A 15,960-nucleotide genomic window follows, 5' to 3' on the forward strand; every position below is an offset into this window, starting at 1 on the left:
CACGTGACGTCATGCGTAGGCCTAATAACGTTACTAATAATTAGGGAGATTGGGATTCCGCCATCAAAATATCAGTCCCTATCTCGTCTTTGCCATTCGATTGACACCCTCGTAAAACTTGTGTTGGTCCTCAAATATAATTTTATCCTAACGCATCATATCTATTTTCAAAAAACCCAAGGACACGCTGTTACCTCTCTCACGTTATACAGTGTTAATAGAAATGTATTGAACAGGCTAGTTAGGTAACTAATAGTGATAGTAGTACAATCAAAAACAACATATGTGAAGGTTCTCAGTCCTCCATGTAACGTTAATAATCCAACGAAGTTTAAAATCAAGGGCAGTTCAAAACGATTAGAGACCAGTAGGTGTCGCACTGTGTCTGCTGTGTGCGAGCTACGGTCATTGCTTGAGACAACCGTTGAAATATTTTTTGAAAAATATTCTGAATCTTGCAGATGTGATGGAAAACCCAGTTGTGGCACCGTGCTGCCGCAGCCTCGTTGGATGCCGGGTCTGTGTTGAGCAGTGGGCAACTACCTCGCCGCACTGCCCAAAATGCAGGGACGAGATGTTCCAAGAAAAAAAAATTGAAATTACAGGGATGGGGGAGATTGTGAATGATTTAAGGACACTATAATTTAGGGGATTGTTTTAGTTAGTTTTTATGGTTAGTTTTTAGGTTTTAAGTTAAGTTGAATGGGTAAGTTTGGTTATGTTCATCTGTTATGTTATTTTATGCAAATTGTTCTATTTTTTTTCTATTATTCTCACTTGCAGAACTCCTTTTGTTGTATTCATTTTTATGTTATTTTATGCAAATAATAAATTAATATAAACATTTTAATAAAATAAATTATGTTCACTTGCATGACATACTGCTTGTTGTCTATTATACACACTAGAACCACACACCCCACTGGACTGAAGGCCTATATGTGAGACATGTTTTTAAATTTGTGAGTGTTACAGTCAACTCCTAAAACTGTTCATGCAGTATAATAGCACACATGTAAATCAGACAATCAAACATGAGGAGAAAGAGCTCATTTTGGTGAGTAGGCTAATGCCTTAAGCAGCAGTGCTAAGAAACGTGATTTGTGAAAGCACAGTTGTAATGAAAATAATGGAAAGTGTTTTAATTACAGAACATAAATCAATATATCCATGACAGTAGCTCGCACACAGCAGACACAGTGCGACACCTACTGGTCTCTAATCGTTTTGAACTGCCCTTGATTTTAAACTTCGTTGGATTATTAAAGGAGAACTTGGTAACTTTTTTAACTTAATAAAACTGTCTAGAAATCATTTGGATGGTTAAACAACCTGTTCTGGTGATATTGGTGACTTTCCCCGCTCCCCCCAGCGTTCCCTGGCGGAAAACCAACCTTGCAACTTGGGGACTACCGTCCCGGCAAGATAGAAATTGGAAGTCTCGTGAGAAGCGAGAACGAGCACGAAACACGAATTGCTTTACGGCAATTCGACAAACACAAACGCATGTATGATGTATTACCAGATTACCCTTACCCACCTCGGTAGACATAGCTCCACACGATACAGTTGGCTTGCTCCGATCAAAACAAACGAACATGAGCAGCGGTAGAGAGGGGGAGGAGGCCACCGCAAGTGAGTTTTTTATGACCGTGTTGTGAAATATACGTCCCCCCACAGCTGTAGGGGGAGCTCGTGGGGAAAACATGCGACAACAAAAGGGAAAATCAGCGAAGAAGTGACTAGAGTTCGCTAGAGTTGCCGAGTTCTCCTTTAACGTTACATGGAGGACTGAGAACCGTCACATATGTCGTTTTTGATTGTACTACTATCACTATTAGTTACCTAACTAGCCTGTTCAATACATTTCTATTAACACTGCATAACGTGAGCGAGGTAACAGCGTGTCCTTGGGCTTTTTGAAAATAGATATGATGCGTTAGGATAAAATTATATTTGAGGACCAACACAAGTTTTACGAGGGTGTCAATCGAATGGCAAAGACGAGATAGGGACTGATATTTTGATGGCGGAATCCCAATCTCCCTAATTATTAGTAACGTTATTAGGCCTACGCATGACGTCACGTGGGAATTCACCGAATTCACGTTGACAAGTATTCATTCAATCGCTGTCAGTTCGCCGTCCATTACGGTGGAAACCACATTAAATATAAATTTAATAATATAGCGCTAACAGTAACAACTCTGCACACACAATAAGTTCTTAGGTTAACCTATATTACCAACTGTATTGAGCCAAACAATGCGCTCATTAAACGTGACTGGTGATGTCTGGATAGGCACGATATTAAATAGCTGTAATAAACTACTGTTGCTAATATATTTATTCCGGTCCAGGTTTATATAAGGCTATTTATTAATTGATTTTTCTTCTTCTAACGTTACTCTGGTATAACGTTAGTGCTGCATATAATGACCGTTCTAAAAGCTTGGCTTTTATTTTGATAGGCCATATTTACTATTACTTCCGGGTCACGTGGCCAACCTGTCTATATTTCAATGTAGATCTTCAAACGGAAAAAGGAATTTCAAAAAAACAAAATCGGACCGTTATTTGATTTTGGTTTTGTCATTTTTCGTTTTTGGATTCAGAACCAAAAACGGGAGAACGGCTCTTTTTTTACCGTTTCTTTGTTTTTGGTTTGAAACAACAAACGAAAAACAGCTGGTTTCTCGTTATTTTGTTTTGTGTTTCAAACGAAAAAACAAACTATCAAAACGTACACAGACCGGCGTTTTAACTCCTACGGTGGCTGTATTATTCCAAGAATAACATGGCTTCCAGTTCGACTTCGTCCAATTGCGCCTTTAAACCATTGACGTGAGGAAAAGTAACGCAAGTTATACTAGAGGTCGTTCTGGCGTTATGCACAACCATGCTATGGTTAGACAAGCAACTATAAAACTTCAAATTTACACAAATAGGCTGAATTACCTGTCGAGAAGAAAGCAGGCAACTTCGGCGCCCGTTTTAAAACCTTTGCTCCTCATGAGCTCTTTCCATCTGGGAAAAGTTACTCCAGTATTGACTTTGGTCTTGCTGATTTGCCTGTCGCGTTGACGTTTTAATTCTCTCTTTCGCTTCCTTGGCGACTCTGCTACATGTCCTCGAAAATAGGCGTGATCCTCCATCAGCAATCTTTCAAATCTGCCGCAGTCGCGAGTAATCTCCCCCTCGCATTCGTCTCTGTGTCACTGAGTGTAAAGCGCGAAAGGCGAAGCTTGAATATACAGGTATGTCCCTCTTTGGCAAATGTAGTTTCAAGATGGAGGGGCAACATGGCGACCGGCATTCGAACCCCTCACCCGTATGTACTTTCAATGGCAGATTATAAACTCACGATAATACTTTATTACTTGAAAGAAGTAAATATATTTTAATGAGCACATATATTTTTGAAAGAACTAAGTGTTTTTTTGCTAAGAATAAACTAAAAAAATTACACAGTGTAGCTTTAAATGTGTATTTTGCAGCAGCTCAAAGTTTATATCTTATTGGTCAGCACATTTCTTTAAAGACCGAAGAAAATAGCAGAAATATTCTCTGAAGAAAGAAGCATTGCTTCATTAGTGGGTGAATATTCCAGCCCAGCAAGAATGTCTCCACTTTTTCTATACAAAATGTGTTTAGTGTGAAAAGGCTTTCAGACTTCCCAGCTCACCTGCACTTTAGGCTTTTCCTCGGTCAAATTCATATCAAATGTCAAAATATTAAAGGGGTCCTATTATGCCCTTTTATGAAGTCTTAATTTTGTTTTTGGGGTTTACTAGAATATGCTTTCATGCTTGATTGTTAAAAAAAACATTATTTTTCTCTGTCCCTAGTCTGGTCGAATGCTTCAACCAGTATTTCCTTCAAAAAGATGTGCTGTGATTGGTTAGCTGGCCCAGTGTGTTATGATTGGCAGCGCTTAGCGTGTGAACCAACGAAGCATAACGTTCACTTACCCAGCTTCACAGTTGAAAGAGCCAATAATAAAGCAGTCTTTAGCGAAAGGAGCTTTAAATCAATACTACCTATAGGATCAAAAGGGGCTGAGGACCACAGACAGATCCCACAATACCTTACTCAGATGCCACACACCTCTCATAAACCTGCAGACGAGCAGTTGTTGAGCTAGCATATAACATATGAACATAGCATGCAGACATCGCAGCAAAATATGCCTTTAGAAAAGAAAAGGATCTGCCCTTATCTAAAAGCTCCTGCAGGAAGCATGACACATCCACAAAGGAACAGAGAAAAGGAACAATGCGTCTGTGCACACAGTTGCTCAAACATTTATTTCCATTCATAAGCTCTGAGGGTGTTTGAAAAAATTCAGAATGCTAGAGCAGCTTCAACGCGTAAACCTGTAACGCTTAAGTTTAACCTTTCATGGGCAATCCCCGGAAAGCCACTTTGTCCAGGGCTGGATGAAAAACATCCCTGTGCACTTGAGAGAGGTCATCGCAGCACAACAGTAGAGGCGAAGGCTGGTTGCACAGGAGTTGTATTATCTCCATCAGCCAGCGATCAGTGTTACTGAGTGTCTGTACTATCTTAACTTTCTTAGAGTTTGCAGTTCCAGAGCAAAGGCACACCTTCTCTCAAAATAAGGAAAGTTAAATGTCAAAATAATGAATTGAATGTCTTTTATATTCTTGACCTGAAACAATGTGAATCTTAGTTCTTCAGTGTCATGATGTTTGATTTTCTTAAATTGTGTTTGATGATCAAAACAATCTTTAACTAGGGCTGCAAGAACTTCTTGATGAAATCTATCATGAAAATAATCAACAACCAAGCTAATTATAGATTAATTGTGTATGCTCAATCATGTCAATTTACAGCAGTGAAAAACAATTCTATGGACAAAACGCATCTGAAAAATAACATGGTTGGTGAGCACAGAAACCATGTAATTTCTATTAATTTTAAGTTTGTGTTTACATCGCTCAAATTGCTTTTAAGTCGCTTAGCCAGCTACAGAGACACTGGTAACCAGGCAACAGACAAGTGACCAATCCTGAGTGGCGATGTCACTACTACACACATTCAACCATCACGGTTCGGCACGGTCAGCCAAGTGTGCTGAGAGTTCAGGGCCGAGAACGGTTTGTAATTGTGCCGTGCCGTAACAAGCTCAAGTGGAAACACAACTGGAACCTTTTCCGAAGGTGGAAAAGCAGCTTTTGTTTCTCAGCACATAAAGATGAACTACTTACCGTGATCTCAGACTGTGTTGATGTGGTTTCTCCACTGCATGGATCTTTATGTGTCGCTTCAGTTGTGTTTTAACAGAGAAACTCTTTCCACACTGATCACACTTGTGCAGATTCTCTCCAGTGTGGATCCTCTCATGTGTTTTCAGACTTCTTGACTGACTGAATCTCTTGTCACAGTGTGAACACTTGAAAGGTTTTTCTCCTGTGTGGATCCTCTCATGTGTTTTCAGATGTTCTGACTGACTGAATCTCTTGTCACAGTGTGAACATTTGTAAGGTTTTTCTCCAGTGTGGTTCATCTCATGTATTTTCAGACTGCTTGATCGACTGAATCTCGTCTCACAGTGTGAACACTTGTAAGGTTTTTCTCCAGTGTGAATTCTCTGGTGTCGTTTCAAACTGTTCGCTGAAGTAAAAGTCTTCTCACACTCAAAGCACACGTACTGTCTCACACCAGTATGTCTTTTCTGATGTCTTCGTAAATATAGCAGCAGTGAAAAACTCTTTCCACACACAGAACATGAATGTGGCTTCTCCTTCGTATGAATTGGCAGGTGTGTCTTCAGGTTTGATGCCCTAAGAAATGGTTTTCCACACTGATCACATGTGTACGGCTTCTCTCCGGTGTGGATCCTCATGTGAATCTTTAGGGATGATGATCGCATGAAACTATTCCCACATTGATGGCATACATGTGGCTTCTCTCCTGTATGAATTCTCATGTGAATCTTAAGAGATTGTTTGGTTGTGAAACTCTTTCCACACTGAGTGCAGGTGACAGATTTCTTGGCTCTTCTTTTCTTTAAAAATGTCTGTTTAGTCTTTGAGCGACTCAAAGGTTTTTCTCCAGGTTTGACATGATGTTCCTCCTTCACTTCACTCAGTTCTTCACTCTCCTCCTTCACTTCACTCAGTTCTTCTCTCTCCTCCTTCACTTCACTCAGTTCTTTACTCTCCTCCTTCACTTCACTCAGTTCTTCTCTCTCCTCCTTCACTTCACTCAGTTCTTCACTCTCCTCCTCCACTTCACTGAGTTCTTCACTCTCCTCCTTCACTTCCATCAGTTCTTCACTCTCCTCCTTCACTTCACCCAGTTCTTCACTCTCCTCCTTCACTTCCATCAGGTCTGAAATGAAAGAAAAACTCTCATTTTCAAATTTTCTAAACAATCAAAATAATTCAAAGAGAGAAATATGGAGTGAATAGAGATAAAATGATCCCAGATGTAACAGACAACTGCTATGAAATATTACAATAATTTAAGTATTTTAATAAATTAAAGGTGCTGTATGTAACTTTTCTACTAAAATGAATCCTTTTTTTATTGCCTGTGTGTGAAGGGGTTGTAATCTCACATTAAAATGATCCACTTTGCGGGTTTTGCTATTACCTCGGAAAGCAAGTATTCTTGTTTTTATGTGAAGGTCCCGGGTCGGATTTACCACGAAATCCAGTGACGTGACCTGCACGCGCGCTCTCGAGCCTCTCGCCTCGTCTAGCCTACTGACTTTGCACTCAACAGCGACGACACTGCAACTTATGACATGGACTTATGACTTATGCAACTTATGACATGTCTGATAACACTAAGAAACGACCTGCTCCCAGCACAACACAGACTCCAACACAAACTCCACATATTGATAAAAAACAACAAAAAAAGTTTTTTCTCGTAAGGCCAGACGTGAATCGGATGAACTTCGGGTGAAAAAACACGGCTCAACATCGGCAGGGCATTTGAATCATGGAGAAACCTTATCTACAAACCTAGAATGTACATTTCCTGAAGAAAATGTGAAGTGGTGCTTGCAGTGGCAAAATTTGGCACGGTTGATAGGGTCCCATACTTATCATGGTACGAGCATGGAGCATTAGTTCAACGTCAAGCTGATAAAAGTAGCCTATTATTGTAACGTTGCAGTGGGAGTTTACCTTAGTTTCCAGCATGTTGTGTGATGCTTTCTCCGGTCTGTTGCGTCTCAGTCTGAAGGTACCCACAGTGCTCGCTCATAAATTCGAGCATGCGCAAGAGCACGCGCTTGTAAAATTATTGGTTGCAATCTGAAACATCACCGCTAGAGGCCGCTGAAAACTACATACAGCACCTTTAAATATACGTCCCTTAAATTTTCCATGGATGAGGTACATTATCTTCCAATTATTTAAAAAAAAATATTGTAGGCACAAATCCCATGTTTCTGTACTGAGAACTATTAAATATGTTTGATCAATAAATGGAAAAAATGAAACTAGACAGATGTCTAGGTTTCAAAACTTGTGATTATGAAGTAATCATTAACAAATTAGAAAACTCGGCCAGTTGTCGACTGAAGACGCAAGAGCTAGAGTATTAAGGTATTGGTGTCGAGAGCAGAAGCCAGAGAGTTTAAGGTATTGGTGTCGATTTGGAGACGCCAGAGAGTTTAAGGTATTGGTGTCGATTTGGAGACGCCAGAGATATTAAGATCAGTTGGGTGTTGAGTGCATACGCCCCAGATAGTTAGGTTTAGCAAAAATATCTACCACAATTTGGCGAGCCAGCCAGGAGTCCTCGGAATCTCCCTCTGTTGGATGGATGGGAGCGAGGAACCACATTGTCTTCACTCTGCCAGATTGCAGCACCCTGTTCGACAGAGGGACCATTCCAGACGGGCTAAAAGGACTTAAAGTATTAAGGTAGGATGGACAGAATTGACATTTTTCCTTTGAAATGCTTCTAAATTAATTAAAAGGTTTAATTAAAAATGGGCTTTTCTGGTAAGAAAAAATTTGAAGAAAACTGGTAATCACATCTAAAAGATTTAAGTGATTAAAAAAGATATGTTTTTACCTTGTCTATTAAGGGCAATGAATGATTATGGTTAAATTCAACCAAATTAGTATATGTTGAGTATTTTATTTGTTGTGTTGAGAGTGCGCCTAGAAAGCTCTTAATGAAACTTTGTTCTGCAAATAGCAACTAGTTATGCTGGAAACCAGATTTGGGAGGGAAAATACCCTGAGATGCTGCAGTACTGAAACTTGCTTTTTGTTTTGTTTGAAAAAGACTTTGATTTTGATTGAATTAAATAAATGTTAATAAAGAAAGATAAATAGATTATTATCCTGAGATTTATGAATTTTTACATTTTGAAATCAATTAAAAAAAAGAAATTGTTAAAATTATAAATCAAAATAATAGGAATATGCATTCTGTGATAATTAGAAAATTTTGAGTAATGAAGAAACTTTTACGAGTTAGACTTTGATGTATTTATGTAGATGAGATATATAAAACTGAGCAATAGAATTTAAGCAATTCACTGCTTTTGAATTTAGGCAATCACTTAAAGTGATGAATAAATAATAAAATATTAAATGCACGTGTCTAAATATTATACTTTCTATATGAAGGTGTCTAGAATTTGTATCCCGTTATCCCTTGTGGGAGACAGTGTGAAAAACTGATCCATTGCAGAGATGCAGAGTCAATGGTTTATGTTTAACTAAGATAATTTTTGTGCATTGTGCATAGAATGAGAATGAGGTTGGGTGACCAACTTTAAATAGAAATTGTGATTTGAACAAGCACATAACAGACATATTACAGTCATTTTATTTTGGTTTCTTGTAAAAGAGAAAAGACAAATAATTATTTTCGTTTACATTATACACTGTATTATAGTTAGAGGAGTTTTCCTGCTTTTTCCTGAGTCTTTGCAAAGAAGAAGTGCTTGCTTTTTTCCGCAATGAAGGACTAAGCTTTTTAATAAATTGAAGAATTGCTGTGTTGTAAACCAGAAGAGACTTTTGGAAGTTAAGCTGTTTAATTTGATTTTTGCGGTTCTCTGAGTGTTCAAGAATTTCAGACAGCTACCTTGAAAAGTGTGATGACTGCAGAAAAAATAAAAGAGGAAGTGGGGCCTACAGCTTCATTCTTCACATTCTTCATATTTCTTCATATTCTTCTCTGTTTAAACTAACTCTTTGAATCTGCTTTCAATAGGTACCAGTCAGTAACAGCTCTAATGCAGGAAGTGCAATAGAAGTGAGAGCATGACTCACCAATCAGTTAAAACTGAGGCTGGATATGGCAGTGAGAGTTATGTAAAAGCATTAATAGGTTATGTAAAAGCATTAATAGGTTATTGACATTGCAGAATTCTATGGAAAAGAAAAATACAATACAATATAGGCCACAAGGTGTATAAAGAGAAATTATGGAAAAGCAAAAATATTGGTCACTCCATTTCATTTAAAGGTAATTTTCTAGATTCAATAGAAACAATGTTTTCTAATTCTAGACTTTTGAAATCACATGCTGTCATCATCAGGGTTACGTATTGGTGGTATTCCACTCCTAATAAATATATGTTCCCCCTTCAGTTCATAAACTGCTATGGCAGACAAGAATGTATGAATCTCTGGCCAGAGAGGGGTGTGTGAAAGTGAGTGTGTGAAAGATGGTGTTCTGAGAAACACAGAGACAAATAAATGATGTCAATCAAAACAGCTGTATCTAAATTTATAAAGACCCACATGTTAAAATATGACACACAGGGTAAAATTTGACCCCACAGGGAAGAAAATATGCCCAATAAAATAACGACCATGGATGATTTTGGCTAACTATCCTGAGCTGGGTTATTGTTGTTGTGGCAGAAATAAACAATGCCACACCTGCGCAGCGTATAACTTTGGGAAGGCAGAGAGCAAGCAAGCTTGCCCTGTCCACCCCATACTTTTTCCTTTTACAGGATGTCATGATGGATCTCATCGAACAGAACTGATTCTGTTCCAAATATAAAATATTATCTTATTACTGTTTTACAGGTCTCATCAAAAAAGGACGACCGGCCAGACAAGCAGATGAGTTAATACATGTTGTCACTAACAAAAATACTTAAGGTCTCCATTCACAGGTTGTTCTTGTGGTTCACTCCACAAACAAGGTCCCATCTGGGGTGCAGTGACACCTCCGTCCAAGCATCTCGACTTAAACTACACCAACCAGCCCTCAACAACCCCACACGCCAACGCCAAATGCCAACGCCAAATGCCAACGCGAAGCATCAAGTGGGGGATCAAGGACGTGCTAGTAACGTACCTCCCTTGCCAGCGAGGGAAAGCCCATTGCAACGGTTCGCAAAGAATCACCCTGGTGAAGATGGAATATCCATGGGGCAACAAGATGATCAACACATCTGGAGGAAGATGTGAACCAACTAATGGTTTAAGCTTGGCATAATAATTCATTTTGTGTGATGTTAATTGGTGTTTTATTTGGTTCAATCAAACTATACTGTAGGACTGAGAATTGATTTAGATCTCATGATTTGAACAATTACTGGTAATATTTCAGGTACTCTTAAATTGAGAAGAGGAAAATATCTCTTAATTCTGTAGAGTATAGGGACTCTAAATAGGTACATTACTGTAAAAATAATAAATAATCTAGGGACTACTTTTGAAGAAACTTGAGGGTTTTAGAACCCTAATTCAGATATCATAGATGCTAAAAATGAATTAATAGTGTAATAGTGGTTCTCTAATAAGAGAGAATGGATGATAAGTTACTTTGCCGGACTAGGTCCGAATAGATAGTTGGGTGGGCTTCTATAGCGATTAATTAAAGGTCCCGTATTATGCCCCTTTTCACAAGATGTAAAATAAGTCTCTGATGTCCCCAGAGTGTGTATGTGAAGTTTCAGCTCAAAATACCCAACAGATCATTTTTTACAGCATGTTTAAATTGTCATTTTTTGGGGCACAGAAAAACGCGCTGTTTTAGTGTGTGCCCTTTAAATGCAAATGAGGTGCTGCTGGACGAACCAGGGGGCGGAGCTTCATGAGCTCGCGCTCAGTCTCTCAGGACAATTTCATCTCACGGAATGATGATAATATCAGAAACTCTCAGTAACGGTGTTCATTTCGAGTCGGACAATAATGCCTACAGAGTCAGAGTGCTGTATAGAGATGAAACAGGTATAGTTTAGTAGTTTAATTACGGTTATTATAACGTATTTGTCATCTGCTTGTAGGCTATGTATCCATTATTTATTAATAGCCTACAAGTCTGCTGTCTGAATGATGATCAAACATATACTGATGAGTTTAACCCCCTGAGGTCGGCTATCGCGCCGGCGCGATAGGCTCGTTTTTTTCCGTATGAGTGCAAAAAATAAATAAAATAAAAATATTAATTTTTATCTTATATGCTTGTGTTATACATCAATCGATCCTGTTTAGTGTGTATTTTTTTTGTGTATGCTCATAATAAAAACAAAGTGTTGTGCTTTTCGCCAAATAAAGAAAAATAAACATGATGCGAGTTCTGCCTACTCTCCGTCAGTGAAGTCAATTCTGAAACGCGTCCGAAAATGAACTGTAACTCAGCGAATACTCAGTCAAACAGGCATACAGTCACACAGGCATGAAGCTTGAATTCTCTTCTTTTAAATGAAGTAATTTTTATAAAAAACAAATATTCACAGTTTATGTAATATGTATGCAAAGAGAGAGAGGTCAGTCGTTCTCATCTCAGCTAATTAAGTTTTAATGTGCTCCGCCCACGGAGAGCGCGCGCTATTCAAACTTGTGGAAAAAACAACAAACCAGTTATATATTGTCCTTGCATTCTTGTGGCTCAGTCACACACCTGAATGAAAGGCTCATTACGTATGCAGCCTCATTATGCGGGCCCCATTGACTCCGCAGGTGTGAATCACGCCCACCCGCATATGGCCTTTCCAAACAAAAAGTGTTTTACAAGATTTAAATCAATGTATTGTGTTATGTGAATGATTAGGCAGGATGATTTTCACATAATTTTGAAGAAAAAATTCTAGGCAACGTCATCCATTAGTCAAAAGTCTTATTTACATATATTTAGAATGTGTTTTATGGCCTTATTTCAGAAACTTTAGTTTTTTGTTTTTGAAAAAAACATGCATAAACATTATTCTATCAAAAATACAAACATGTACATGCAAGTTGTTCACATATTATGGTAGCCCTGTTTGTGCTAAATAAAGTGAATTTACACCTTTGCCATTAATATGTTTATAAGCAACTGAAAAAAGCACAAATGTCAGGGCATGTCAGAACATCTCAAGGACCCCAAAAACCCCTCAGACCCCAGAGGGTTAATAAAGTTTATTGTACATCACACAAAAGATGAAGCGTCAGTTTTACTTCAGAAAATCACCGTAAGAGCTGAGTAAACAGTAAGTTATAAGAAGTGCGCAAGTAGCCAGTAGAGTTGAGGGAGCATTCCTGTGGGCGGAGGTTAGTCAAAAAACGGTTCTAGTGACATCATTAAAGAAGGAAGTAGAGGGATGTAGTCCAAACGAGCCGTTCACTGTAGTCAGCTTCTGTTAAATAAAATATCTCGCTTGGCATTGAACTTTGAGCTTTATAATTTTACAGATATTATTTATGCTCTAACAGCAACATTACACACTAACTAAAGTTTGAAACATGGGATCACGAAGAACGGGACCTTTAATGACTAAATAAAATATTTTTTATGTGTTTCCATTTGTTAAAATAGCAAAAGAAAAACTTTCAAAAGGAGATTGATTTTGGGAAACATTTTAATTTCTGGATTATTATTAGTTAAAGAAGTTACCAGTGTGATTATTGAAATGTTCCTTTCATGTATTGTCTAATGTCTGTATTTGATATCTGAGAGGTGACTGCGGGTCTAGTCTATCTAGGAATACAGTATTTAGCCCGGCTTCCAGAAATGAAATATGGACTTGTTTTGTTGAGAAAGGTCTTCAACGAATTTAAACAAATTATGTAGGGGGCACAAGGTTAAAACCTAGACCAAGAACAATGTGACCCAAACATGTTAAATTTAAAACTAAAATGAGTCTAATCAGTTTAGACATTTCAGAAAATCAGTTAATCCTGAAAAATAGGACTGTAGAAAGATAAATAGTTAAAGATTAAATGGCATGTCAGCAGCTAAGGCTATTCTCATGGCAAGAGCTGGGTGAAACAGAGTTAATTTTAAAATAATGGCATTGTTTGAAACAAAACGATACAATTATTTATATTTGTGTTAAGGATAAAAATTAAAGATTATATAACTTTTTTGGTTAGATTTTATTACACAGATCCTTAAATAGATCTTACTAAGTAAAACAATTGCCTGCTTGAATTAAAAGCTAACAAAATTAGATTGCAGGTAAATCAGGCAGGTATGGAATAATTTATTAGAGTAATTAAAATTCCAGCTATTTGGTTGTATAATGTAAAATTATGACCAGAGAGGGGAATGTGAATGAATTTTAATTAATCAACTTTAATTAATCAACTAACATTTGTTTTTCTTGCAGGAATAACATTCATATGCTTTTAATGTTTCCAAACTCTTTGGGGAAAAACTTGTGACTTTGAGTGTATGTGTATATGGGTAAAAATAAGTTTTGGGAAGTGAAACTAGACAGTCTGTTAGAACAAATTAAGTCATCATTAAAGGGGTCATATAATGCCATTTTTGTACAAGCTAATATGCTTCTTTAGGTCTAAATTAAAAGTTTGTAATATACTTTAATTAAAAATTCTCATTAGTATTGTAAGAAAACACTTTTTACCTGGTCAAAAAAATGTTTTACCTGGTCAAAAACAGCTCTGTTTTCAGCACGCCGTTTCAAGTGCATGTGTCTTTAAATGATAATGAGCTTTGCTCACCCCGCCCCTCTGTTCTGTGCGTACACCGTTTTTAATAATAATACAAATACCATAATGCGTTGTTCATTATAAACGTGGGATTATGAATTATATTGAGAACGTCATACATAGAAAACATGCTGTAAATGTACCTGAGTGTAAAAATAGCCACATTCATCGTGAAGCGTGCAAGCTATTTGCAAAGATTAATATAAAGGTTAATACAATGTTTCACTCACTTTAGTTCTTCTGGAGGTGCAGCAGGAACACGAATAGTTGGTACGGATCCTTTTTCCAGAAGCAGCTTTTAGCAAAACCAGCTTTATACTGACCTCGTTTGTAAAGCAGTCTGGTGTGTGAAATGATTTGCGCACACATGAAAGCATTGACGTTGATCGTGGGGAATTCCCTTCGAAAACAAAACTCAGCCACTGCGTCTTCAGCGGTTCGGATTTAGGAACATCAACATGACTGCTGTGATCGTTTTTACACCCAAGAACAGAACACCACAATCGCTTAGACGCCATTCTGCTCACAGACAGTCAGAGACAGTGCTCCAGCGATACGCGCGGACTATGATTGACAGCTCGCTCACGAGCGAGGGCGGAGTCTGTGTTTGAACTGCGGCTGTCAATCGACCATCGTGGGAGGGGCGTCCGACTGTGTGACGTCACACGGCCGAACGGCTTGATTAGAGAGAGGGGAAAACATATAAGAAGATTAAAAAAAAAAAACACTGGATGGATTTTTATCATTTTATGATGGTTGTGTACAGGCACTGCCAACACACATTTCAGTACAATCAACTTGTAAAAGTGCATGTACCATTATATGACCCCTTTAAAACCTTGTGATAAGTAATCACAAGATCAAAGTTTGCTTTACCTAGTAACAGAGGGTTTTGCATATGAAGAACCAATCAAATAGTGGGGAAATTATGTAATGCAGCCTGACATTTATGCCATACCTCTATACTATAAAAATTGTTGTATATGTGTTTTACGGTGGGATTCTCAATGGAATTTGTCTGAGATCCTCCGGCCTTGCTTCTTGGGAGAGATTCCCTGAGAACTGCTCGGGAAGATCTCCTGGCCGTGATTAAAGTATTTAAAGGACATTTGCAGGTCTGTTTGTCGATTTATTCCTGCGCAGGAAACTAGTTTAGGAAGCTAGTTTAGGGAAGCAAGTTAGTTAGAAAACTTGGCCACTTGTCGACTGAAGACGCAAGAGCTAGAGTATTAAGGTATTGGTGTCGAGAGCAGACGCCAGAGAGTTTAAGGTATTGGTGTCGACTTGGAGACACCAGAGAGTTTAAGGTATTGGTGTCGATTTGGAGACGCCAGAGATATTAAGATCAGTTGGGTGTCGAGTGCAGACGCCCCAGATAGTTAGGTTTAGGGAAAATATCTACCACACATGCCATTTTGTATAGGCTACATTTATAAACACTATGCGGACAGGCTAAGTGATGATAGGGCTATGATGTTTGTCCATGTATCTACACGGTAAATTAAGAAACGGGAAAGTAAAGTAATAAGTAGTGAAGTTACTTTTCAAATGCAAATTTCCCTCGTTCGTTACTCATACAGGGGCAATATAAAGTCAATTTTAATAAGTAAATGTAATCTTCCAAAGATAAATGTCGACAAAGAAATAAAGGTAAACATGAAAATGGCAACAGCAACACTTGGGAACGATTCCCATCAATTCCCCTCACAGATCTCAAACTTTAACTCTTGACTTGACATTCAGTAACAGTTCTCACACAAACACAGACACATGACTCTAATTTACAGTAGATGCAGAACCGCAAAATGTATTTGTCGGAGGAAAGTGATGTTTGCTGCCTTTATCATTACCGTTTTGAGGCCACCAAGTTTAAACTTTTTTTCCACTCAGGATCTTCATCAGATCCAGTTGGCCCAGGACCATCATCTTCACAACCTTCATCTTCACAACCTAAGCCATCAGCAGAACATGGAAAAAAGAGAAGGCGCAAATCTGAAGCACCCGAGTGGATTGAGCAGTACGTCACTGAGCAGAGGAAGCAGATTTCAGATCTCATGGTCCT

General features: G+C 38.2%; 2 protein-coding genes across 5 annotated transcripts in view; both read right to left on the reverse strand.

Annotated features, from left to right (window-relative positions):
- The window catches only part of LOC307162518 (uncharacterized protein), a 47,602-nt gene that overhangs the window by 17,446 nt on the left and 14,196 nt on the right, over positions 1-15,960 (reverse strand). For 3 of the 4 annotated variants that reach the window (XM_079877890.1, XM_079877889.1, XM_079877891.1), the window contains one exon: positions 5,232-6,357. In XM_079877890.1, the coding sequence (XP_079734016.1) occupies positions 5,232-6,357 (1,126 nt within the window). Of the gene's footprint in view, positions 1-5,231; positions 6,358-7,754; positions 7,885-15,960 lie in introns of all 4 variants that reach the window. The other variant, XM_079877892.1, reaches the window with a different exon arrangement.
- LOC307162214 (uncharacterized protein) overlaps positions 6,275-15,960 on the reverse strand; it is a 47,266-nt gene continuing 37,580 nt past the window's right edge. Inside the window, exon 6 of the mRNA XM_079877418.1 lies at positions 6,275-6,332. The gene's annotated coding sequence lies outside the window, so the exon portion shown is untranslated. The remainder of the gene's footprint in view (positions 6,333-15,960) is intronic.

Source organism: Squalius cephalus, assembly GCF_949319135.1.
Source record: "Squalius cephalus genome assembly, chromosome: 1".
Classification (NCBI taxonomy): domain Eukaryota; kingdom Metazoa; phylum Chordata; class Actinopteri; order Cypriniformes; family Leuciscidae; genus Squalius; species Squalius cephalus.